The sequence below is a fragment of the Amblyomma maculatum genome, chromosome 2 (genome assembly GCF_055883805.1).
Source record: "Amblyomma maculatum isolate TAMU_Amacu chromosome 2, ASM5588380v1, whole genome shotgun sequence".
Taxonomy (NCBI): Eukaryota; Metazoa; Arthropoda; class Arachnida; order Ixodida; family Ixodidae; genus Amblyomma; species Amblyomma maculatum.
The window spans coordinates 74,096,215-74,122,958 of NC_139345.1; the positions used below are offsets into that span (position 1 = coordinate 74,096,215).

The 26,744-nt window shown below is 44.6% G+C and overlaps 1 protein-coding gene across 5 annotated transcripts in view; it reads right to left on the reverse strand.

Annotated features, from left to right (window-relative positions):
• The window catches only part of Alh (coiled coil domain containing protein Alhambra), a 50,425-nt gene that overhangs the window by 22,139 nt on the left and 1,542 nt on the right, over nucleotides 1-26,744 (reverse strand). The window contains exons 2-13 of one of the 5 annotated variants that reach the window (XM_084594483.1): nucleotides 26,535-26,614; nucleotides 25,700-25,985; nucleotides 24,451-24,505; nucleotides 21,571-21,680; nucleotides 19,977-20,080; nucleotides 17,381-17,474; nucleotides 14,863-15,132; nucleotides 11,218-11,619; nucleotides 9,897-10,075; nucleotides 5,631-5,804; nucleotides 3,735-3,773; nucleotides 1,729-1,811 (exon numbers count right to left, since the gene is read on the reverse strand). In XM_084594483.1, the coding sequence (XP_084450609.1) occupies nucleotides 1,729-1,811; nucleotides 3,735-3,773; nucleotides 5,631-5,804; nucleotides 9,897-10,075; nucleotides 11,218-11,619; nucleotides 14,863-15,132; nucleotides 17,381-17,474; nucleotides 19,977-20,080; nucleotides 21,571-21,680; nucleotides 24,451-24,505; nucleotides 25,700-25,726 (1,537 nt within the window). In that variant the 5' untranslated portion in view covers nucleotides 25,727-25,985; nucleotides 26,535-26,614. The remainder of the gene's footprint in view (nucleotides 1-1,728; nucleotides 1,812-3,734; nucleotides 3,774-5,630; nucleotides 5,805-9,896; nucleotides 10,076-11,217; nucleotides 11,620-14,862; nucleotides 15,133-17,380; nucleotides 17,475-19,976; nucleotides 20,081-21,570; nucleotides 21,681-24,450; nucleotides 24,506-25,699; nucleotides 25,986-26,534; nucleotides 26,615-26,744) is intronic. The other 4 variants (XM_084594481.1, XM_084594480.1, XM_084594482.1 and 1 more) reach the window with 4 other exon arrangements.

The window sequence follows — 26,744 nt, forward strand, 5'->3', positions numbered from 1 at the left end:
GCCTTGGTATCAAGAAAACAATGTTTCTGAGGCGCAAGTCCCCTTAAGCCTGGGTAATTTACAGTGACTGCTAACAGTGAAAACACCTGCTTCATACTCAACGCAGCGTGTCAAGACATGTCCCAAGACTAAAGTGCGGTTCTCCTCTGAGCATGCTATGCTCCATAGAGAAACTGTAATCCTGGTAGGAACCTTCTCTGACCCATCAAGGGCAAATTGAAATCGGCTTGTATTCATAGATACGCCATGTGAACAACAAAGACGCTATACTTTGGCTGAAAAACGGAGCTTTTGTAGTGGGAGCTACACTGCGCTCGGTTTTCAAGCCGTCGGCATGTCACCGCGGAAGACGAAGAAGAGAAGCAGAAGAAAAAGAAAAAGAAGGAGTAGACGAAGAAGAAGAAAAAGAAAGAAGCAGCAGAAGAAAAAAGAAAAAAAAGAAGAAGTAGAAGTAGTAAAAGAAGTAGAAGTAGTAGAAGAAGAAGACAGGTAACTCGGTAGTTGGTAGAGGCAAACGACATCAGCGAGTTGCTAGGGCAGAAGGTTCGTTCGAACGTTGTGATGGTGGCACATTAAATCCAGGTGTCCGCAGAAAAGTTTGCTGCAACAGTCACAGCATTCGCTCTATCACTAGATTCAAGCCATGCTTAAACCCCCACAATTTTTTTAAGCTAGGAGAGGGTAGAAAATGAAACAATACAGGCGCCACGATCGCAGCCAATTTTCCATATAAACTGCAGTACGACCAATTTTTTGATGTGGACCTTAGAGGCTAGGCAACACTGCCACTCACTTCGAAACAGGGATCACAAGCTTGAATCAAGTTGTGGAAAAAAAATTTTGAATGCCATTTGCTCAGCAATCAACGTGTCTTTTCATGCCAGACGAGCATCAACACACATCCAGAAAGAGCCATGGAATCCCTTTTTACCAATGTAAATGCATCGTCCACCAGAGGATCCAACACTGACAACATTGGGAGTGAAAAATCATGCGCGTGCCACTGGCAGATGGTAGCCGGCAAGAGACATGGCGAGGCACTTATTGGATGGCAGGTTGAGTGAAGTCACGAGACCACATTACATGGCTCTTTGGTCCAGGCCCCTTTCCCAAGCATTTCACCTCAGAAGTGCAGAGCACCAGGCCCGGGGAAATCTTGTGCCCAATGATAAGTGGTGGGTACCCGACGGCATCTGGGATTGAACCTGGTACCTCCTTAATGCAAGGCAGATGCTCTACCGAAGGCCATCGCCTTTTTTGGCTGCATGACCGAGTAGGCCAGAGCTAAAAACTCGGGTATCTCTTGTCAGATGGAAACCGAACTCTGTAGAACCCTCGGATGCCAAGTCAGACATGCTACACTTAAGCCACGCAGGCACATTCATACGACTTAGTTAATGCAGGGATTTAGATCAGTTTTGGGTGCTCTTTCACATGGTGTTGTCGCTTACGACTGTACGCTAATGGTTATGTGTGAGGCGATAAGAGGCACAAATTACGGGCCGAGTGATTGAGTAGCAAAATGTGCGTACGCAAACAAAGATTTGGAAAGAGAGCTGGAGATGAGTCCGTAATTGTGTCGCGTCACACCCTTGAAGGCAGAGCTTAAGTGTTCACTAAATGCAACAGAGGAGACACAAGGGACTGCGGTGCATTGTTGACAAAGGAATAACCATCATAATATACATGTTGCCGCCTGTTATGCCAGCATACATGAACAGAACTTACCCGACTCAAGCCGAGCAGGCTGGGTGAGTACCGAGTCAGCTGATGCAGGGCGGCTGCCTTCTTCACCACCAAGGCTCAGCTCCCTGCGGAATGGCGACATTTATCCCACATGCCCAACACCTACGAGGATAACGATACATATAAAGCCTCCATTCCGTACAGAAAGATGGCAGAAACATGGCACTTTCAAAAGGTAATTGGTACTGTCAATGAAATATGTTTTGATGTTGCACTCCTGCCACTGCCAGCACCATATTAAGTTCATAACTACCATAGCAAGTGCTTGACTAACATGCAAGTCTTACACAACCCAAAGATAGGACACAAAAGTGCTTTGAGACTGCTCAGCTTGTTCATTGCCAAATGCCTCATTGTAAACCTGACACAAGCTACAGGCGGATGCTAGCAAAGCAAGCAGCAGTACTTGGCAGTAACAGCGTCTTCGTACAAAGAGGAAGCAGCATGCTCAGTAAAATAAAGGGACCCTGAAAATATATTTATGGTTACATTCTAATTCAACAGATTTTTAGTGGTTGTCCTTGTCAGTGTTCAAGACAAATTTAAAAGCCCTGTATGACCCCAAGATTTACAAACAATTTTTAAATTCGCTCTGAACAAGTTAGCGCAACCCCTCACAGCGCACTCTTACCTACCCCCTTCGTGCTGAAATGAACTCAGCCATCCGAGAGCGGCATCTCACTTGTACGGCAAAAAGACATGGGCAGGGTGCGGTTGGGTCCAGTCATGGCCTATTTTCTTTATATTTGTTTTCCCCCTTGCAAGTTGGCGTGTACCATGGAGAAAGGAAAGAAGTTAGGAGAAGCCCTGATGTCATTATTTTGAATCCGGCGCGGCCGCACCGCTACCAAACGCTGCGTCTCTCCTCCTCCTTTACCCTCCACATTTTCTTTCTCCACAACGCTCACAAACCTAGGGCCCTTGACAACGCTGTTGCTAGTGGCCAGAGTTTTTACAGCAACAGCGTCGCCGTTGCTAATCGCCCGACTTGGCTAACCCTAAATTTTGACGTCGCTTCCGCCACACTTTCTTCAATGCATTGGGAATGGCAAGGGCCTCTCCTAAGTTGTTTCCTTCCTCCATGGCGTGTACTGAATTGAGAGGGGAGACTGGGAGCCCAATTTCTTGTCGTTAATATCTTTGTGTGAGACGATAAGATGGGTCAATCATTCGTGCGTGTTTTCTAGCCATAGTGCATACCTTTTCATGGCCCTTTTAATGAAGCATTTATAGTGCACTTTATTTATTTACCCACAGTGCAAAGCGGCATTACAGTAGGCATCACTTTTGCCCTATGCAGCAATGGCAACGTACAGTACCTATCAAAAATGCTGGGAAAGGCCTGCATATAATGGTTGCCTTGCTCAGGCAGCTTGAAACTCAGGCACAAACTAATTCTCGACAGCGTCATGGCTCTAATGCCTGGCACAGAGGGGTCCTGGGCAATATAAAAATGAGATCCCCAAGCTATGCTCAGCTCACTGCTCTTCGAGGTTGTGAGTAGAATTCAGATGCTTTTAGTATCTTCTCTTGCCCTCACCATTTTATTAAAAAAAAAAAAAAAAAAAATGTCCAGCCAACTTTCTGCACTGTGTGAATGGTGCCTGCATTTTCTACCGCCCGTTCCAGGAGTTTACATTCCAAGCAAAATGACAGATGCTGCACCAAGCTCCATTCATTGCTCTTTTGTTTTATTTGGTTAATGCACTTCTTTCAGTGTGTGCTTTATGTGAAGGAGCTAAAGAATTCAGAAGCAATGTCTTCTGAATTCTTCTGAATGTAATGGACATGAAGGAACACTGCATAAACGACACATTCATTTAACGGCCAAGGCAACCATCTAACGGTGCTTTCCCCTTACTAATCCTGCTAAAAATCATCCTAAGCAAGCACTTTGGAAAAAATCTAAATACCGAGTATTACAACCATGCTCAATCAGCATTACAGGGCCCCCTCATAGCAAAGCATGACAATAAAAGAAAGCTCACCGATAATATGTGTGGTCAATATCGCCACCGCCCATCATCCTGAGAAACAAAAACAAATGACAAAACAGAACTAAGAATGCAAACAAACAAAAAGGCGCTGAAACCACAGAAAATAGCAATGTGCACAAAACGAGCTACACCATGCGGGCGCATTTCTCATGTTTCACATGTGTACTATATACAAACAATAAGTGACCAACACTGCTTCCCAGGTTCCCAAAGAAAAAAATAAATAAAAACAGCCATCCATGCAAGAAAGCCTCCAGCATAAAAGAAAAGTAGGGCATGCATGACAGGTAAAACTATGCAAATGGATGCATGAGAATAAAGTGGTGTGCAAGGCAGCAAAACATCCAAAGTACTGTTAACACAGCCACCAGCAAAATGCTTCCAAAGTTGCCAGCTAGTTATAACTACCTCAAATGTATAAAATGGGGGGGCTGAACAGATCTATCGTACCTGTGTGTACGATGAAGTTAGTTATCGTGGAGTCAACAATATGCTGGCTGCGTGTAGTGCTCAAGGTCACGGTCGTGATTCATGCTTTTGTGTTAACCGTAGTGGCACAGGAGAGTATGCAACATGTCAGCTTAGAAATTTTACAAGTTCATAACCAGGTTCATATCACCGAAACCATGACATTTCAAGACTTATTGCAATGCAGCAAGCAGCATACCCAATTCTGAAACTTCTTTTACATAAAATAATCTCACAGGTAGAGGGGCAAGAAGAAGAGTTCCTGAACACAGACTGACTAAATGTTGTTGAAATCTGTAGATATTTTCATACTACATTTTCATTCTTTTTTTACATTTGTAACCTGCTAAAATAACTATCAAACTGCGGTGCAAACTAAAGAAATGAACAGTAAATTGCTCTTCTTGATATTACCACAAGCAAAAGAAAGCTCTTCTGGTAACGCTAGTGGAGTCAACAAATGTACTAGCAATGTTAGATCCCAATTGCTCTGTTTCCTCTTTCACAAAAACACTGCCAGCTATAGACCTTTTCATGACCCTGGGAGAAACCGGTTTGACTGGGCTGTGAAGCAGGCGTGGGGGAGAATCCTCAGCTTTTTCCTGTGTTGTGAGCACAGTCGTGTCTCCAATATGGCAGTGCCCTTTGGTCAATTTTGAAAAGGTCTATAGAAGAAGCTCAAATTCCTTCTTTCCTTGTTCTGGCAAGAAGATTTGAGTGAATGAACATAAACGCTAGTAGTGCGCTTAAATAGAGCTTCTAGTACTAAGTGCTGAAGTAGTAAAAACATAGCTCGGTGCTTAAGTTAAATGGTTCCACCACGACAAGCGCAGAAAACATGGCATGACTCAGCCGTACTGATCATTTGATTGGAGAGCTGAGGACGGGACAACAGATGCAGTAACTCGCCTGAAAGACCACTGTGTGCCGCACAGAAAAGCAGTAAGCTTTGCCTGCCACCCATGCAGCATGCTGCATTACACTCTCTTTGGCAATTTACCAACATGTCTAAATCCTTGCATCAAATTGTATTTCGCTGATGCCACGTATCATTATGGTATCCTCTGGCATCATCTCTTTGTTTACACATGATGTCATTGCCATAAAATTTCAGTTTCCAGTCAGTGCTGTGCGCTGCCTTGCGTTCTTTATCCTTGACTAAGCGTCCCTCTAGAGTTGTACACTACATGATACAAAGCCAAACTTAATTCATTGTTAATAGCGACAGCTTGCGCATCCTGTTCATCTACGTAATAAGACGCTGGATTAACCAGTTCCCAAACGGAAGAGTATGGACCACATAGCAACCCAAGACAACAACGAGAGGAGGGCACTTTTGGAATTAGGAAAATAGGTAATTCAAAAAGGGTCTGCTGTTTGTGGGGGGAGGTTGGTGGTGGTGGTGGGGAGGTGACTCACGGGGGCAGGCCGTTGGTGGCTGCGCCGGCAGTCGCTGTTTGGCGAGAAGGCGACAGCATGGGGGGCGCCTTCTTGCGGAGCCTCGGGCCGCCCGACCCGGAGGCACTGCGCTTGCTGCCGCCCACACTGCCATTTTTGGCGGTCTCTCGTTCCCCACTGCTCAGAGGGGATGCCCTGCCACGCCACACCAGAGCCTCATTTTGTAAGCTGGCATCAGAATCATCATATGCCCTTTTCGAGCCTATCACTGAGGCTCAGAAATCAGCTAGCTGTTAGATATGGCAGCAAAACTTACAAAGCCCCTTTGTGACACACGTGCACACACACAAGCAAAAAGGGAAATGAGGAAAGGAAGAAAAAGATAGCCAAACAGTGACAAGGAAGGAAATCGCATCTACAATGGTAATGAGAGGTGCAGCTGCACAAACCGGCATGGACACACCAGAGATTGTAATGAAGCAGCATGCACTCCAGTTTCAAAATGTAAGCTCGGACTTAGTGCTGCAATGTCTGGCTCGCCACGTAGGTCATGAATCATTTTAATTTTTGTGCTGAGAGCATCTTGAATATAGGCCTGTTAATATGAAAATAAGAGGCACATTAAACAAATTTAACTGTAAACAGCTTACACTGTCAATGTCTGTATATTAGGCCTTGGAATGCACCTAGGTACTCCACAAAAGCATATCCTTCAAGTGCATGTGCAGCTATTACCACACTGGCAGCAAAAGCAACCATCACACTCTTCTTGAACCAACCACTTTGTAATTGTAATCCTTTCGATGTTCATTCTTAGAAGGGGCCTCAGTTCGCCAAAATTGATGTCATAGGCTAATAATCAAACAAATTAACAATATCCGGCCTAACTAAATGCCATTCCCCGTAGCTGCTATTTATGCTTGGCTTGAGCTGGGTGAGCCCTGCAATAAAAAAGCCCTTCCTCTACCTATCCATACATACGTCTATGACTCCCCCAAATACAGATTATCTGAAATGTTTTACGTGTTTCATTTTCTCTTATATGCTTCCACCGTTCTTTGTAGACTATTTGTAGTGCTGAACAATAAAGAAAGCAATCAAAACAAAAAAGCCTGTGCAAAAAGGGACAGAGAGCATGCACCCTCTCAAAGGAAGTAGATGTGTGATAGCGAGAAAAATGAACCCAGAGGTGTGCTTAATTCTGCCATACAGAGGAGAAGGAAGGACAGAAACCCAGATTTAAGCAAAGCAGCAAGCCCACTGACTAACTATAATTTCTTCCACTATCCGAACATTTTCTGTACTTGAGATCTGTCACCAGGTGACTGTATCCACATTACCGCGAAGCAAGAATGTCAAACGTAACAGAGTTACCACACGACAAAAATATGAGCTTTCTATGTGGCCTTCACATTAAGAATACAACGGTGAAACTGACAGTTGGGCGCATTTCAACACGTCTAAATGGGCTTCAGAACAATACCAGGTACCCCCAAATGTTAGCCCCACAGAATATATTACTAATATAAGCGCATAATTGCTTATACTAGCTTATAACAGCCATCCCTCTGGTCACAAGAAACTGTACACAACTGATCACGACCTGCTGAAACCATTTGAGACATTAACACACCACCCCACTGTCCCAACTCTCTTTTCCTGCGTAAACTCTTGCTCCACAATCAAATCAAACGCAGTATTCCAGTCACTTGAGACTGCAAAAAACTGTCAGGATTAAATACTTGCTCATCTGGATTGAAACCAAACAAGAAGGTGTCACCTCGTGGTATGTTTCATTGCCAAAAAGCTTTGGCCTGCCTCACCCTAAAATAATAAATGTATGAGAGAGAGATGAGCCTGGAAGCTGCAAGCAGCTCGTGCAATGTCACTGGTTGCATTTGATGCAGCGTTCAAGAACTTCTTCCTTGTTACCAACAAAATGTATAGGTAGTACAAATGCGCCTCGCTACAGTGGGCAGGCAAATCATTGCAAAACAGTTCGATACTGCCAAAATTTGCAATATAAACTCTTTATTTAAGAAAAGCTAATAATTTTTCTAAGTTTTGGCAACGTTTCAAAGACGCCTGAGGCGATTCAAGTGACCATAAAAGCCGAGTGTCCGGCACCTAAACAAAGCTCCGGGCCACTGAATAAATAACGTAGCTTCCTAACACCGCAGCTGTGACAGCCAATGTGATCACAGTACGATTACTGCAAGGCTCCAACCGTCCACAGTGCTACTTTCAATGCACTGTTAATGAGTCTGAGAATTCCGAACGCGTGCTTATCACCTGGCTACCAATCTGGGTATGGACTCCAGTGCAAGACAGCAGCACAAATTTTGGTGCGAATGCTTGCCACACTACAGTGTCAGTTGTGCAATGGGTAGATGTGTGCAAATATAGTAACTTGTGAATACGAATATGGGACGAAAAAACATATCTAAATATCAAATACCCAATCAGTGAAAAAAAAAAAAAAAAAAGAGAGAATTATGTTTATTTAAATATTCACACAGTATTTGAAAATAAAATTAAACTAGAATAGCACAAAAGTGTATATATCCCTACTGAAAAATCCAGTATAAATTCTAAGCAGAGTTCCATATAGCGGATTTCTTGTACAAGAAGGACATGCACAAAACCAGGTGGAGCTGTCGCACTGCTGCTGAATGCAGTAAACTCTCGTTAATTCGGTCTACGAGGGACCAGAAAAAAAAATGTCCGAATTAAATGAAAGCTCAAATTACTGAATGAGCCTGAAGAAACTGCCAAATACTGTTTGCATCACAATAATTTTATACGACAGATTCTCGTGTGATGGTTGTCTGCATTTGAGCTGAAACCCAAGCTATAACGACATTTCTTTCCTGGATTCATCAAGTGCTTCGTTAAGTTATGTTGAGTTTTGTGGTGCAAAAAGAACTAAGGCTATGATGCGCTTCACTTTGCGCACACTGTTGGGAAGCTCCTCCTCGCAAAAGAGAAGGTCCGTCTTCATGAAACAGCCCCATTGAATTTTGAGGATGCTTCACTGCACGGTCGAGCAATGCGGTGAAGCAGATAGTGCGATGAAACTGCGGTGCATTTGAAAATTTTCGGTGTATTCAGCAAATTTCAACATTGGAAAAATTCTGAATAGGAGTTTTTCAAATGCAAATATGAATCAATTAACAAACATATTCGATTCGTACTCAAAATTTCGAATTTTCCCACACACCACTTAGTGGGGCAAAGCCTGCTGCCTGCCACCTGGGTCAAACATGTTATATATACATATATAAAAGTAAAAACTGCACACGCTTGCTATGATTATCTATGAGTTTGATATAGACGATAATTCGTAATATCCATATATAATTATAATTTGTATTATTCATACAATAATTCGTTATCCCAGCATTCAATCATACTACAGTCAAATGCGATCCAGAGCAAGATAGCCCGAATACGAAATTTCTACAAAGGATGGGCTGCATAAATAGATTGCATGATGTCAAATATGCCTTTTGGATTACTGACAGCTAGACAGCATATAAGTGCAAATTCAATGCATGCTCACATTTCAGTGAGCTTTCTTAAAATGCTTTTTGAGATGACTAGTGGCAAACATCCAGTACTACCTCTTACAATATTTCTTGAGCAACCTGAAAAACTTTTGACCTTGCCAATATTTCAAGATAAGAAAATTTAGATAGTAACTACAAGCAATTTATAACCTGTTAAATCTGAAAAAGCTAACATTTCTTCATGAAAGTCTTCGATACTGACATAGCTAGACTTTTTGAAGTAATATTCATCGCATATTGTGAAATAACTGTAGTGCGTAGCATTCTTTAAGCATACAGAATGGCTTGTAGATTGCCATTTCCAAGCTGACTGAAATATTTACCACTATCTATGAGTAAAACATGAGAAACAGGAAATTTTTTAAAAGACAGAAAAGAATATTTTCATTTGCAACAAATGTCAGGCACTGACGAGAATTTTCTATAACCACGTAAGTACTTGCTTTCCTATTCAAGTAAGCCTCGGAGTTCATTCAGTCACTATGCAGCAAACTTTATTATTAATGAACTAGTATAAAGCTAGTATTACCATATGCACCAGCTAAATCAAGCCACAAAATATACCTTCCATGAATGGTTTGAGTGCAGACATGCTCGAAAATTAGGCCCAAACTCTTTGCTCCAAGCCGCATGATGATTTTGGAACAAATGCAGCAGCAGCAGTAATTCAAGCAGCTGGAATTGGAGGGGTGAGAAGTGGAGAGAATGTGCACCACACCTGCTGCTGCTGCTGCCACCCCCCTGGGCAGGCGAGGGTCGCTTGGCCTTGGGCCTCTTCTCACCGTGACGGCTACTGCCCACCAGGTTCTCATAGATGCTGCTGAAGCTGGGCGTTGGGTTGCTGCTGCTGGCAAGCGATGAGGACTGAAATGTGAGAACAGAGCTTTCCTGCTCAGCCTCAAGACAGAGAGAAACCAAAGCCGGGTGTAACATATTCAGCAGATGCATCTGGTAGTGTAGACCGACAAGTATCACAAGACCTAGCCTAAACTCTGTAACACGCCTAAGAAAAGACAGACTGATATTATTCCAAGAGTAAAAGGAAAAAGTAATAATATTAAGAAACTGAGAAATTTTAAAGACAAAGCTCTGTGCCCTTGCAGATATGAAGCAGCATCCTCTCAGACTAAAAGATGGCACTGATGCTTACTGATGCCTTTATATATGTTAATTACCCATAGTCGTGAGTGCCTGTGTGTTGACGATTGGCACTACTGCCACTGGCTGTACAGGCTGCCTTTAGCGAATAAGAAACTGAGTGTGCATATAAGAGGTGCACAGCATATACCTATATACTTCCTTCACCAATGATTTATACACTCCTTTCTAAAATCTCCCAAAAACATTCTAAAATATCAATATGATAAATCCTTTTCACAGAATATGTTTCTAGAATGCCCCACTGTCATTCCCACAATGATGCTTAATTCATAATTATCCGCTGAAAGGCATTAAGGTAACATACCAGTTGGCCATGCAATTTTTCTTGCCGCATTTTTCCAAAACAAGCAGTGGTGGTAACCGTTTGGTTGCTGTACTGATCCAACCAGTGCTACGACTTTCACTGAAAAGTCCACTGAAACTTGACCACGTTAAGGATTGTCTTAAGCAAGGAGAGTATTCTTTTTACAGCAGAGCCATGCCCTTGCTGGCGGCTAGTGTACTGCAGGGAAAGGCTGCTTCAATTCTGACCATGAATCCTAAAGTCCTAAAAGGTGTGCAGAAACCTCAATTTTATACGCATTAAATACAACCGTAGTAAGCAAGGATCAAAAACGCAAATTCACGGTAAGCAGCAAAACCTTGCTGGCAAAAGAAACACCCGGGACAATGCTATTCCCAGGTACAGAGAAAATGGTTTTCAATCGAAGCAAAGGACAAGTGGCATACCTAAATTCATAACGTAGTAAGTACAATCAAGAAATTCCCGCTCTCATTCAGAATACACTCCCACTTTGGTGAGCAAGTTGGGAACAAAATAATTGTTGCGGCTGTGACTGCAGCAAATTGAAAAATGGAGAAAAAACAAAAAGTCTCACAGGGGGTGACAAGGGTTCTGTCTTCGCCTGCAGCAAAGGTGTGGGTGGTGGTGGTTGTTGCTGTTGCTGCTGTGTTTGTTGTTGCTGCTGTTGCTGCTGCGATGGCTGTGATGGCTGCTGCTGCTGCTGCTGAGTGCCTGCAGCTTGCTGGGCGGTTGTGGTTTGCTGAGCACCTGCAGCTGGCGGAGTGGTAGTGGTTTGTTGAGCAGCTGCAGCTTGTTGCGCAGTAGCAGCAGCCTGCTGAGCGGCTGCGGCTTGCTGTGCGGCCTGCTGGGCCTTGGCCTCCTTGGTGCTGCCCAGCGGGCGACCCCGCTTGCGCTGCCGCTCCCCAAACACGGGGCTTCCTGTCTGCACCACCGTTGCCTCTGTGAAATTGGCCGTCGTGAACTTGCCTGGCAGCTGCTGGCGGGTAAAGAAGGCGGACACAATGGCACTGGGTAAGTAAGACCCCTGCATTTTTGAATGGCAGATCTCAACACAGTACACCGACTAAGCCGAGCGAGTGAGAAAGCCATTATCGACTTAGCAGTCAGAGTGGTGCACAGTGACAACATATGGGTTCATGCTCAATATGTTGCTTTCTGTCAAAGTGCACTTGCTACTAAAGGCGCAGAAATGTTCATTCTCCTTATCTGCCAGAGCAAGCACTCCATCTCAAGACATTTCTTTTCACATACTTTCTCATGGTCATGAGATGAAAACAACTTCCAAAATTGTTGCCAAGGGAATAGCTTTCTGGATAACATGTGACATGTGTGCACGTTGCTATGCATGTAATAGCCTAACAGGAGAACTTCTCAGTAATACTTTAATTGCACATAAAGGGCAGTGCTGTTGCAGTCTTTCAGGGGTTGAAGCTGGCTTGAGCATTTCACAGCAGCTTAGGGAGCAGTAATACTAAAGGCACGTTGGAGCAGCTTTGGAGCAATATAGGAAGGGTTTCGGAGCACTCTAATTATGCTTTGGAGCAGCACATTTCTAGGCTCAAACACTTTTCCTAATGGTAACTTTTGCTTCCTGAGATGTAAATAAATCCAATGTGATTAGTTTTCTTTTTTACCGTTCAATGCTTTGCTGACTCGGCATGCACAAGACATGACAAACAGCCAAAACATGCACAGATCCTTAAAATAATAAAACTCCCCTCAGCAACAATTTGGAAGAGGCTAGCAGCAAACAGAACGCTTTCTTCTACACATCATAAGTGAACATCAAGTTTGACTTTAAGCTTTTGACTATTTTGACTGTACAGATTCAAACATGGGGTGTCTACCACTTTGATGCGCTCAATCACTACCACTAGTATAGAGTTCACATCAGTGAGCAGCATAGTTCCACTCCTTATCTAGTACATATCCTTTTTGATCTTACATCTATGCTGATAAATTCCTGGGCACTGGTCAGTAGTGCCTTCAAGGAGGATAGACGGCACGGTACGGTAGTCTTTTCCTCCTTCAGATCCTTTACTTCACGGCCTCCTGCCAGTGCCTGCCCACATTACCGCTGAAGCTATGCTGGGGCTTCCTTAATTACACACGCAGGCAATGGGACCTGTATGGCTTTCCAGCCTTCCGAGAACATTTAGTGATTGGCACCTAAGCGGCATCAGTTAAAGTATGCCTGGGTCTAGCATAGGCATGACAGCCTAAACGGTGTGGCACTTGCTTGTTTTCACAGCAGAACTATTAGAACAACTTGCGTAGGTCTTTGTGCCCAGACAAATTTACGCATGGCTCGTGGCAGTTTTTCGGTGCCTGCCTTGCTCGCTGCTCTCGCTCTCTCACCACTGGTGAGAAAATGCTACGTCACATGCACAGAGCATTTTTTTGCAAAGAATTCCCTCCAATTGCTTGTGGCTTGTTTTAAATTTACTTGTGAAAAAAAATTATTATGCTTCATAATTTAAGAAAATTTTATATGCATTAGGTTCAGTGCGAGATGCATTACACCTCTGCCGTTGGTTTGCCGCCGTCGTTTTGACTATGGCGACCCCTATACTGTGTACACGCAACTTACAATGTGTCATCAGCCTGCTGCGTTTGGTGGTGGTCAGATCGCAATTTTTCTATGCAATACCATTAAAGGTGCAGTGTGCGGCAAGACCAAAGTCCTGCTAAATTTGATAGGAAAACATTCAGGCAGCTGCTTTGGGGCAGTTTTGGAGCAATATGTGTTTTGGAGCAGGATGGAGCAGGAAAAGCAGTTTAGAACAGAATGGAGCAGAACGGAGCAAATGCAGCAGCACTTCCACTCTTGGCCTTTTCAACTGCGAATGCAAACCAACTATTTCAGCTAAAACACTTTAGCATACTCTTGCATCTACACATGCACAAAGAATATACATACAAGTTTAGTTGCTAGTTAGCACTCATGCATGTATATTTCCTGTGCCCCTATCAGCTTCATGTTAAAGACCAACTGTAACAAAGTTTCTTCTAGAATAGTAGTACAAGAGGGGGTACTAAAACAATAAATGCCATTCATTATATAGGAGGGTTTGTCAGGAATTGCTCACAACCGTCACTTTTCAAACTGAGGTGGGAAAAGGGTGGCCGTTATAAAAAATGGGAACATTCTGAAGCATTCATATTTATTTATTTATTTTGTAACCTCAAAGACCCCCGAAGGGGCATTGCATGAGGGGTGGGCATTCACAATTAAAGCAACAACAAAACGTGGTCTGTAGTGTGCATAATGTGGTATGTGTAGATGTGGCATTTTGGCAGCTTGATGCTGCTCACTAAGCCGCAGCAAGCAAGCAAGCATGCATTACATTTGCGCACAGTGAGCAACACGAATGAAGGCTGCATGGAATTACAGCACAGCAAACAAGAAATGCCAGTCAAGTCAACTGGCACACCCATTTGCATGCCGGTGTCTTGCTTTCGTTCTTAAGTCACAGATCAGACACTGAACTGCTGGTACGGTTTTTGCAAAAACTGTTTTTCGTCAGGACTAGAAGCAGCCGGTGTGAAGTTTTGATTTATTTTGACCGAGCAGGCAAAGTCCCTACCAGAACGCCACACAACAGAAGAGATATTGCTGTATGCCAAAAAGCGTGCACTGCCATCTGCTGTACCACGGTGAGAATGCAACGTGTGCATTCTTGCCTGTCTTACTTATTCTTGCTCCCAACAGTTACATGGCGCTTCACATTGTAACCGCACTAAGTTTCCCAAGAAAAAGAAAAAAAAAATTACAAGGGTTCAACGCTACTGAACCAAATATTGAGCAAAAGCATTAGCTGCGGGTGACAGAGTATTCTTCTTCTTTCTCAGCCCACATATAAAGTCCGCACCAAGCCGTATGAACGTGCCTTAGTGGCCTATAGGGGTGACGTAAATGACAGGGTCCTAGCAGCCCGATTCTGACATAACTGCCCCATGTAAAACGAGAGACCCAAGTTGGCAGCTCCTGCCAGCGCACAAGGGGTGTGACGTCACAGCGTCACGTGGGTAAGACGTGGCTACCGGCCGCGCTACGCTGAAGGCTCGAAACCTAGAGTAGTATTGCTTTCGCAATAAAACAATTGTTTCCTACGAAGTGTAAACTTTGTTACTATTAGCTTTGTGACACGTCCAATTCATTAAGTAAAGTAGGATTTTGCTGCAGTTGGCCTTTATTTATGCCAGAGCAGCAACTCACAGGCAGTGGTGTGCTGGGAGTTCCAGTGCTTGGCGAGGGCGACGACCCCCCGGATGTGGCACCGTTGCGTGGCTCTGTGGCATCGCTGCTGGCACCACCATCCGAGGACACCTGGCCATTGCATGGAGGCCGAATAGGGCCACGCCGCTCCGTGCAGCCTCCTTTGATACGGGCTCGAGCTGGCTTCCGCTCAGGGCTACCCTCGTGTGAATCGCACTCGGCTGGGATTGGCTTGAAGGCTGGGATGATCTTGATGTTGCTGTCCCGCTTCTGGCAATACACAAAGCACGAAAGGAATGTTGTCAGCTACCAAATGTATTTTCTGTGCCAAGGGTCTTAAATAAAATAAAAAGGAACAGGTTAAGCAAGACCAGAGGCTCCCCACAGGAAGCCTTTCCTATCAGTGTTTAGCAGTTGATACCTGAAAAACGAATAATAAATGCCTGGGAGTAGACGCTTACCAGAGGTCTGGCCTGGATGTTGCAAAACACCAAATGTTTACTTCGAGAAAATTGTGCTTCTTTATTCTATGCAATGTAATTTGAGTAACCACTTGGTTAACTAAGAAAAAATGATTGCTGAAGGAGCCATGCACCTTCACTTCACAGCACACATACATACGCCTCTTCATTTCGCCTCCATCGAAACGCTGCTGCCGGCCTTCGGGATCGAACCTGGGTACTCCAGAACAGTAGTCTGGCATCTTAACCACTGCACCACCGCGGAGGGGCACAAGAGAAAATGCTTGCTGAAGGAGCCATGCACCTGCACTTTATAATTCACACGTATCTGGTAGTGACGGCCAAGGGCTCCCTGAACAACGATTTCCCGAGGGCATATTCAGTGTTGCAGTAAAACTTGTCAAAATAAAACCGCAGAAAGGTTTTCTTTATTTTTACGATACCTACCAACTGGCCTACAACCACGGCCGTTTTGAGTTGTAGTAGACCGCCTGGCGTCACCTGAAGTCCCTACAGAAAACAGTTGAACCTCGCTGATACGTTCTCGGTTGGTACGATTTCCCATTCAATACGCTAAAAATCGCAGGCGCTAAAACATCTCTTATATGGTTACATTGTTTTCTCCCCTGCTAATATGTTCTACTATGTTCGAAATTTCGACAAATTGTGGTCGCATAATACGGTTTGTGGTCAACCGGACATGTGCTAACAAGCGCATTCGTAACATGAATGACTGATCAGCCGCCCTAACCCACCACAGTTGTTTTCCTACAGTGCCTAGGTGCAAAAGAGGGAAGCATCAAAGAACGCCAATGAGCCCAGATACAATGAGCCCGTTCCTATGAAAACATGACTTCAAGAGGAGAAACGCGCGGTGGCTTGTTTAACCCCTTCACCGTTTTGTTATATCAACGAATTTTTTAACAAACTGCTTATTTTTTTATTCCTGATTTCGGTTATTATTGCAATAAAAAGCATGCATTCGATCTTTAAAAAAATTTTCAAGCAAACACGAAGTCAAATTAGCATACTGAACTTTATTATTTCTCACAATACGGAAGAACTGCTCAGCACAAAGTCATCACTGTCGTCCTCGCTCCCTGAAACAATGTACACTTGTGTCTGAATCACCATCGTTCGAAGAAGATGACGACGAAGAAAAGCGTCGTTTCCGAGAAGACGGGCCAGCAATGCACGCGTCGTCTCCGCCGGATGCCATTTTTAAAACCCATGTTGCCATACGAAAAACACGTTTATGTGGTATAAAAAATCCAAATTATCAGGTCAGTGCTGCCATCTGTCGAGCAAAATGCCATCTAAGCCACAAACGAGCGCTGCTCGTCCGAAACGCTGAAAGGAAGAACCTATTCAGCGAGGACGAGCTATAGTCGTCCAAAACGGCTTGGGGACGGCTTGGCAAGGACGAGCGCAGCTCGTCCGAAACGGTTAAGAGGCATAGCTGTGAACCATTTGAAAACTAAAACTCATGGCTTTCATACAACAAGCGGGCCAATCTTGGGGACGCAGCATGAGCAAAAATGCAGTGACTGTAAGCCCTCGCAATAGCTTCTCCAAATGTCACTGGTGTAAGGGGGTGAAGCATCTGGAAAAAACCAGTGAAGCGATCCGGGATCGTTATTGCCTTCTACAAATCGTGTTACTAAATCTCTTAGTGCTTAGGACAATGCAAATATATACGGACTGAATTCTGTGAGAGCTAAAAAAAAGTTTCGCATACTGGATGTCTATAAATGCCAATTGCACTTTTATGCAGTGAAAAAAAAAATTCAACAGTTAATTCTTTTTCTAGTCAGGCAGTTCGTATCATACATTTTTCCCAGCATTTAAAAAAAAAAAACACCTATAAACGAGGTTTTCCTGTATTTGTGAGAATGACCCACACTGGTGACACAGGTCTTTAGCTTTCTGCCTGTCTAATTTAATAAAGCTCTATTTCCATTGAAAGTAGCCTTATTTACTTATTTACTGTCACCACATAGTGGTAACCTATAAACAAAGTAAAGCAGCTCTGTTGCAGTGCACAGAGTAGCACGCACCAGCTTTTGGTAGTGGTAGGGACAGTATCCACAGTACTTGACATTGTCCATGTAGTTGCCAGCTTCTTCACAGAGCAGTCCCGCTGCCTGTGCACTGGATGAGAAGGAAATTGCATGCTGTCAATGTGAGGGGGTGACTTGGCATTCCTTGCCGATGCCACAGCCACCAGTAAGAATCAAATGCAAGCAGCTGGCATGGAATGTGCAAGGCAGGTAGCAACTGCACACCACACTGTGCTCACAGTGCAAATCATGGCCTATGCGATCTCATTGTTGTTACATATAGCTGGCTCTAAACAATTAATGCACTGAAAACCCCAAAAAAACAGTTTAAGCTACGTGAAAGGCCGCAAGGGTGATGTGAAATTAATTTAACCCACAAGCCCACTACAGTGGAGTCCACTTATGATGATATTGAGAAAGCCGGAAAATCCAATAAATATTACCAATTATCGTTATATCTGGACCGGCAAAAAAAAAAAAAAAACACACACACACACAAGTATTTGCCCATGCATGTAGGCTTGCCTACCTACCAGCAATGAGTGAATCGGGTCAAACAACACAAATTATCATAAAGAGCCCTGAACACTATTACAGAATACATCAATAGCCATAACATAAATAAAATAAAGTCAGAAATTCGCGCTCACTTCAGCAACAGATGAAGCTTGACAATTACTGTAAGCATTACTTCCAGTAGCAAGTATGTTGGTGGCAGTCCTTTTTTGTGCAAGAAGCCAATCAGTGACTGGATGAATTGCACGACATTCCCAGCCTTGACGATAGTTAAAATTGTCGAGTGCGAATGCCCCTATCTGTTTCGCCACGTTTTCAACCTTGGAACCCTGCCCAAAATCACGATGAATCTGCTGTTTTACCTCGAGAACCTATGGACGTGGAAACAAGGTATCAAGCTATGGCGATACGGTAGCACCACGATGGGACAGGCAGCGATTGTGATGATTACATAGCACTCATTTCCTAATTAGCCCCACCGGTCCACTTGAGGTACTTACGCAGAGTTTTCACATTATTCTGCTTTTAGTATTCTATTTTTTATCAAACATTCACACAAATTTTCATAATAAATATTCGAGGGGGCACTTTGGACCACTCAAGTGCAGTGAGGTGAAAGCATTTATAGCGTTGTGGTTCTTGAGTCTTTGACGCGATTTTTAGTGAACTGTGGCTGACTGCTTACTGACTCTTTAGTGCTTAACAATTTGGCAAAGTCTGCTATTAGAGATTTATAACGTTGATTTGTGTAAATGACACTTTCTGGGGAGACGGATGCACAGACACACACTCGTGCACATATAAAGGTTTCGCCTTGGCGTTCCTTGGGATGCATTCGTTGCAGTGCTCATTCAAGTGTGGGAGTGGCGGTACGGAGTCTCTCCTATTGTGCAGTGTTCTCATAGCTATGCAAAATTCTGACACAAGCCGGAAGTGCCTGAACCGGAATCAACGCGCATGAACTTCCTAGGTTTTTTTTTCCATTGCGCGACACACTCTCTCTCTCTTCCCCCCCCCCCCCCCCCCCCTTCCCCATCGCGCCGCTGCCCTCTCCCATGATGTCACATGTTGCTAGAATGCGCCGTGACGTCAGCGGCGGCGGTCTCCTTGACAATCACATTGGCATGAGGCTAGACAAGCAGACCTAAGATTGTTTCTCATGTGCCCGGTATGGCTGAGACTGTTAACGTGCTTGGCTGGTGATCGGAGGGGTAGGGTTCGATTACCGGCGGAGGATTTTTTTTTTCTTAAAGGTTAAACAGAACCCTGCCATTGATGATGTCATCAGTTTGACTGACAGCTATAGAGTGACAGAAAACGACGGCAAGTTATGAGCCTATAAAGGCTTTCACCTTAATATCTTCCGGGCAGCCAGAAAGATATTGTTGCATCCGATATTCTGCAGATAATCCATCGTTAAACATGGCTTATTTTACATAAGGCGCATTGAAAAAACTGATATTCCAAGAATTTGATCGTTATAAGAGATATATCGTTATATCTGGTATCGTTATAAGTGGATTACACTGTAAGCCGAGGCCAGTCGATGCACACTAGACTTGGCTTTCCTTTCGGCCAGTGCTCATTTCGTCTCCATCTTTTGTCTTCCATCCAGCCCTATACCATGACGACCGATTCTGCGCACTTTGCCCTTTACGTGCCATTAAAGGCAATGCGATAAGGTCTAAAAATCTGGGGTTTCCTCAGATTTCTCCGCTCACTGAGATGTGTCACAGATATCTCAGCCATTTTATCATAATAAAAGCATGGCATTCTTTCCATTCTTTTACCGCTCGTCGGCAAGCACGTGTGGCTTAATTCCCAAAACTGCTTACGGCGTACAAGTGACCACCACAGCGGAAGGGTCTCGATTCATTTCAACCTCTTGAGGTTACATGCAGTATACACGTTTTTACACTTCGTGTCCACTGCAGTGTAATAGTCTTGGTTAGAATTTAATCCAAAAACCCTGCTGCACTAAGCACCCAAACGAATGCGGCCAGTCAGCCACTGTGATGGGTTCTCTGATATTCCTGCCTTCCCTTAACAAACCCACAAGTGCTGCCGGCCTACGCACCATGTCACGTGGAAGTACTGCTTGCACCCAGACTTGTTGCACTGCATGCAGGCCCCGATGGATGCCTTGCTATCGTGGTGCTGCTGTTCGCAGATGAAGCAACTCTGCAAAGACAGCACCCACCCATCATGGAACAGGCAGACTGGACCACACAGCACTCCAGGGAGAACACTGAAGTCCACCAGAGTAGCACACTGCGCTACATACTACGCACAGGGCCCGCAACACGCTACAACATTCAGAGAGCCCCAAAAATAAAGGGGGCCCCACTAGAACACAGTGACAGTAACAGATTTCTGAGTATTTCAGACGTCCGACAGGGAGTTCCAGCGAACGAAGCCACAAATACGGTAATTTGTGCTGAACCTGGGCAGAAAGGTTTCAGAAGTTGTGCAGCCAACAGATTTGGGGGGAAAGGCGGAGGCTCAGATGACGTGACATTCATTTCTCCGTTTCTGATGCAGGTGAGGTGTTTGCACATCAATAAATGACACTCCCAACTAGAACAGTCACACAAGAGCCCTGCTGGTAATGCCAAGAACTGAAACCTCACTTTGATTAGCCCCGCTTAGATTTCGTACCAAATTGCTTCTTTGTGATGCCACTCTGTTTCGAATACCTAAGGCAGCAGTTTGTGCTGCTTGGTGAAACATAATAATAGGTGGAGTGCAGAGAGTGAAGGAGGAAGGAGGAGTAAGAAGAGAGACAAGGGATGTGCGGTAAAAAGAATGCACAGGTCCTGCCCAGCGCTGTCTCTCCTTTTTTTTTTTTTTTTCATCATCTCCATGTTCGGTTGTTTTCTTTCTAGTCTTGTCCTTTCTATCAGATTTCCTGCCCTTCGTATAGCATTCTACTGTGTGCAACATTAAAGTTAGCTCTTGGGCGGTGCTTGCCTTATGTCCCTAACATTGCTCCTTGTTCCTACCGTATTGTGCATCCCTTTCTCTGCATTCGGGCTCCTCATACCTGTCAGCATATACAGGGTTAAGGTACTTGCTCGGCAGTTTTGTTCAAGGCCAATCTCGCTACTCCTGTCCAGGTCAGTTTTCTCACTTCAGTCTGTCTACCAGCTTTATCCCTGCCCACCCAGCCTGGACCAGCAAAGCTTAGGATCCAGAGCAGAAACAGATTGACTTGTAACATAATTCTCCGAGATAACCAAAAACAAAAAAATCTGCCCACCATTCTCCTTCTACAGTGGCACTAGCTGTCAGTAAGACACATGGAAATTCTACATGGAAGCATGTCTGCAACGTGAGGCTTTATGTGTCCACTAGTGTCGCATCATGTAAGACATGTCACAGCTGACTACATAGAGCATAGCTGCCACGAGGCTTGAGTCTTTTTTTGTTTACATGGAAGGGCACAGTGCCGTGCTGTCGGATATGGCTGCTTTACATTGTGCATGAGATTGAGCCCATATTTCAGTCCATTAGGATCTATAACAACGAGCCCCAGAATTCCCGCAGAAACAGAACGATGCACAGGCAAGTAGGTAAACAGCTGGACAGGCCAACAGGTACTGTTGGTTTTGCGCATTACACCATGAGCATCACCAATGTTTGGTCAAAAAGAATGGCAGATGAGCACAGACCTTACTGAAGCGGTCCTGCGGCACCAGCTGCAACACAATGGGCTCCATGGTGGTCACGTTGCCAAAGCGCACCTCTGGGATGTACAAGGCACAAACGACATGTGCCCAGCCTGCAACGGAGGCCAAGTCACCCACTTGCGGCACTGCTTGCCTCTTTCTCCCAAACTAGAGCCTAAGCCAAAGCAACTGAACTTGCCAGGAAGAACAAAAACCATTAGTCTCCAGAAAAAGTTTACCAACATTAAACACTCAAGAAGGTTAACACATGACAACAGCATTTATTTTGTAAAATGAAGACAAATTCTAGTCCACAGCCAAAATTATAAAAATGTATTGTAGCCTAAAGGACCTTATTTCGCAAGCAGAAAAGATACACTCAATTAGCAAAGCAAAGTTAATATGAAATGCAAGTTGCAAGATTGTATTCCTCAAAGAAACAAACAAAATAATGTTTCCTGCTTCTGATCACACACAGCCAAAAGCTGTGGAAATGCTTACCACAAGACAGCTCTCATCAGTATGTCATTGTACACTAGCTAGGTCAAACATAATTCGTCCCTTGGATGACAGTTTGTACCCTGCTTGAATTACTTAAAATTCAATCATGTTGTTCTAGATGAGGAAGCGGGCAGTGGCGCGGGCGGGAGCACTCGTGCTAGGACCGCTGAGATTCATTAAACAGTCATCGAACAACATCTCTCTGTTCTTTGTGCTCATCGGCTTGTCGCCCCGTAACATTTTGGTTGGAGGTGCTGGGCACATCATTATTACTCGTCATCCTGGCCCAGGGCTTCAGTGCCCTGAGTCTGTTTGCGCCGTCGGCAGTGGGCTCCATGGAGCACATCGCCTGGCTGTTCCCCCAGCACCTTGCCGTTCCTCCACACCATCCCCATCCCCGACCCGGACCACGACACAACGGGGAGACCAAATGATCCCACCGACCCCAGACGCAACCCACACGACCACAGGACACTATGAGAGGCCCGATTGACCTGATGACCCCACTGCCAAGATGCCGCCCAGAAGACCCTACCAATCCGAGATGACACTACATATAAGGACATCCTCCCGCCCATGCCATGTGGTGCGTGCCTGTGCTTTGGCTATCGGCTCTTTGCAATTTGTGACCCGAAACCGTCCTGGACTAGGATTTATCGGGGAATCACAATGGCGACAAGACATTGTCTTCTTCCTTCTTCCCTTTTCCATTCAGTCACGCCCATCTTCATGCCATGGATCTCAACGACATCGACAAACTTCTCCGTCCACGAACGAGACGATTGCTCGATGGCCCCGGGTAATGTTACAGACAAGGAAGAAGCAGGCAGCGGTGCGGGAAGGAGCGCTCGCGCTAGGCCCTCTGGAATTAAATCATCTCAAAGTCATCGGATATCTTTCTGTTCTCTGTTTTTAGTGTTCATCGGCTTGCCACCTATAACACTATAGAACACACAGCATATTCCCGCTTTTATCAACAGAACCTGAAGCTTATGGAGAACAATGTTACACACAGTAGGACTGCCTCAAGTTCAATACGGCCCTCAGCAACAACAGAGTCAAACACAGGCATAGCACCAGATAACTTAAAAAATGTACATACAGCAATTAATGCACTGTCAAAGTCTTGACTAATGTGTACTGCCTTCTGGAAGATTTATAGCGCATTTTCAATGCTGTGTGTTGAGCAGGATAACCTCCTTAGATCCTTGCGAACTGCCTCGTTAGCACTGCAAGCACAATGGACCACAAGCTCTGACAAATTTTTCATTTTCAAGTAATCTCAAATTAATTTTGGCAACAGTAGCCTCCGTAACGAGTACACCTCTAGTGTAAGGCCTGGTGAATTTGGCAGCACTTGCAGCATCAGTTCAAGGAGTTCAGCATATGCATACTCATTTTTCCAGAGCAGCACACACCTGCTGCACTTGCATATTCATTAGGCACAATTTCCCACCTAGTGACGCACTCTTCAACGTGGAAGTGAAGCTGCAGTGTGGCACTATGGTGGTGTTCATGAGTGTGCCAGAGAACAGAAGACATGACTGCAGCCTTAACAAAGCAGTGGCAGTATCTCGAAAGGAGGAGGTGGGTAGCTGTTTATAAAATCAGTATAGTAAGCCTAAGTGGTGAAATCATGCCAGTGGACACCATTTGCGAGCATCATAAGTTGCGTGATGCTTTCTGATGCTTAACGTCCCAAAGCAACTCAAGCTATGAGGGATGCCGTAGTGGAGGGCTCCGGAAATTTCGACACCCTGGGGTTCTTTAACGTGCACTGACATTGTCGCCTTATTTTTCACCTCCATCAAAAGGCAGCCATGGCGGCTGGAATTTGATCCCACGTCCTTGGGTTCAGCATCCAAGTACCCTCACTGCTGAGCAACAACGGCAGGGTTTAACAACTATTTTTCGGGAAAAGGGTTTCCAGGGGTTCTTGTATGGCAACACTTCATTACAATACATTAGATTCATGTCTGAAAATGTTTCATAAGTATGTTAGTGATGCTAGTGACCATTGATGTACACGGTATGTAGCTGACTGCAATTTGGTGGGAATGGCAAAGGAAACAGACAACCAGGCCTAAATTGAACCATTCGTTTTGGAAGCAGCCACTGACAAGCTGCACTGCAGAGAGCTTTACATTTACAACATTGGTGCCACTTCCAACTTGAACAAACGCAGTGAAAAGAGGTAGTATTTTGGAGGTTCTTGGCTAACAATGGTCTCCCAGCCAAGGTACTCAATTCTAAATTTGGCTGCCATTGAATGGAAAGGGTATGCCCACAGATTTCTGCCGGTTTTGCGGGTGCAACACACTCAGCATTCTCACAGCCAACTGTAAGTGATATGAACAGAAGCCCCAACAGTGCAGTCCTTACCTCCATTGTCAGTCCTCTTGAGTGCCCCATCCCTCGAAGGACACAGCTCACACCGCTGCAGATGGCAAATGACAAGACGTCACCCAATGCCACCGAATGTCACAGAGTCATTACAACTGCCACAATGCATGCGCAGAAAGGAACATTTGGTTTCGAGTCCTGTACGGTCGCAGCAAAACCTTAACGCTCATCCAGAATAGTACAGGTCTTAGTATTAGAAAAAGGCTGCAGCTTGATACCCCCCGTGTAGTTCTCTCAAAAATGCATTTGAACTACTGGTCCATAGGATAAATCCACAACTAGTAGTAATGAGGTGATCATGAACTTCGTGCAAAAGCATCAACTAGTGAAAGTAACATAATAGATAATAGCACACATTTCTACTATAACAGGTCGTAGTTTTGATCTCACCTTGGATATCCTTTTAACTATCTATTAAGGTACTGAATGCTTCAATCAAATGGAAGCACATAAATAAGACCAAGTATTTAACCAGTCACTGCAATTCAAAACATCTGCACTATGTTACCCACCCCTCTGACTGATGTGTCATTCCTTCCTCCGCTTTTGCATTTAAAAGTTCATGAGCAAACACTGCCCCAGCTCTACATTACAACTATGACCCACCTCTTGCTTCTCTCCAAAGGAGGTTCTTACTTTTCTCACGCATAAGCAATAAAGCTCTAGTTAAACAAAGCATGTGATGAAGGTCTGGATCTAACACTACTGGCATCTGATGTGTGTTACATTTGACAGGAAACATCGAAGGCACAGCAAAAGATGCTACCCTTCAAATGATAGCTTAATAAACTCTCTCTGTTCAAAGAGTGCAATGTTTCTGCAATTCAGTCACTGCAAAATTAGTTCAAACAACATAATTTCCTTCATTCTTTCCATGCAGATGTGGTTAACAAAGCACGTTTCGAGTTAGTAAAATGGCCATGAGATGGCAGTAGTGAAACACCAGTCACAGAGGTATGTATGCACAATAAGGCGCAATGGTGTGTAGACGGACACCCAAGTTGCACGTGGCATGTGCACAAGCTGTTGTGCATACTGCTGTGCACATGCACACCACTGGACCTCCATTTGGTAGCCCTCTACACTTTCAACCTGTGACTAGGCTAGCCCTGAACCTGTATTCCAAGTTAATCACTAGTTTAACCACTTCCTGCCCACCAGCATGCAACAAGGCCAGCTGGAGTGTGTGCTAGTACAACAAGCAGACCAGTTCTCAACAACAAATCACCTTGTCCATCCACAGGCCGTCAAGCATTCAACAGACAGCTTGGGTACCGATTGGAAAACAGTGCTAGTTGCCTTCCAGCCCGACACCAGCCCATTTGTGGAAGTGTTGCGCCTCACAAAGGCGAATTCTTGAACCGCCTTGAGGCTGGGAAGTGGCGGAAAGAGTGCAAGATGTCTTGCAGCCAATTCACTGAACGGTACTGGCAAAGGCAGGAAGGCAATGGTGGCAGTTCAAAAGGCAGGAAATGGTCAACTTGGAATGCAGGCTCCTGCGTCACCTACAGCAGCTGCAACAGGATGGCATAACAGTTCCTCGCACACACGTGCGCCGCAGAGATGGCAAAATGTCTGGGTGCAAACACTCTGTTCCTTACGTGATACAGATGCACGGCCACGTTCACCTGCATTTGAAGCGCGACTTAAGCACTACAGTGAGCTTGAAACCTGGATTGGCAGCTCTCCCATTTTAGCTTCAACTGGCAGCATTATCTGCATGCATTCCAATGCCTGTCACTCATGCACAATCCAAACACTTTGGAATCCAGTACAGATGCAAAATCACCTCTTCATGCAACAGCTGCTTATTAGCATTCATTCAGTGCACTGCTGCAGGCTAGATGCAAGTGCAATCTGCCAAAGTTTAGTTAGTCAAAACATGCAAAGCCACCACCTCAGCAGTCTAAAAACATAAGGAAAACAATGAAAAAGAGATCGCATCAAACGCAACTGCTTATGCCATTCTACATGTATCTGCAGTGCTGTGTATTTTTATTTATCTGGATGAGCGGCTTTTGTGACTACAGGTTGGATAACACAACCAAAAGAATTTTACTCACAACACGAGCACATCTCTCCTGCGACTCGCACTTCCGGCAGAACCAAGGCCCAGTGGGTACTTGGACAATTCCATAGCAGGCTGCAGAGAGATGAGGGCCATATGACTAAAACTGGTTAACTGACCCACATGATACTAGTATGTTTATTTACACTCTACACAAAACCTGAGTGGTCTATTTAAATACAGTAATTTCCATATGGCTGCACTA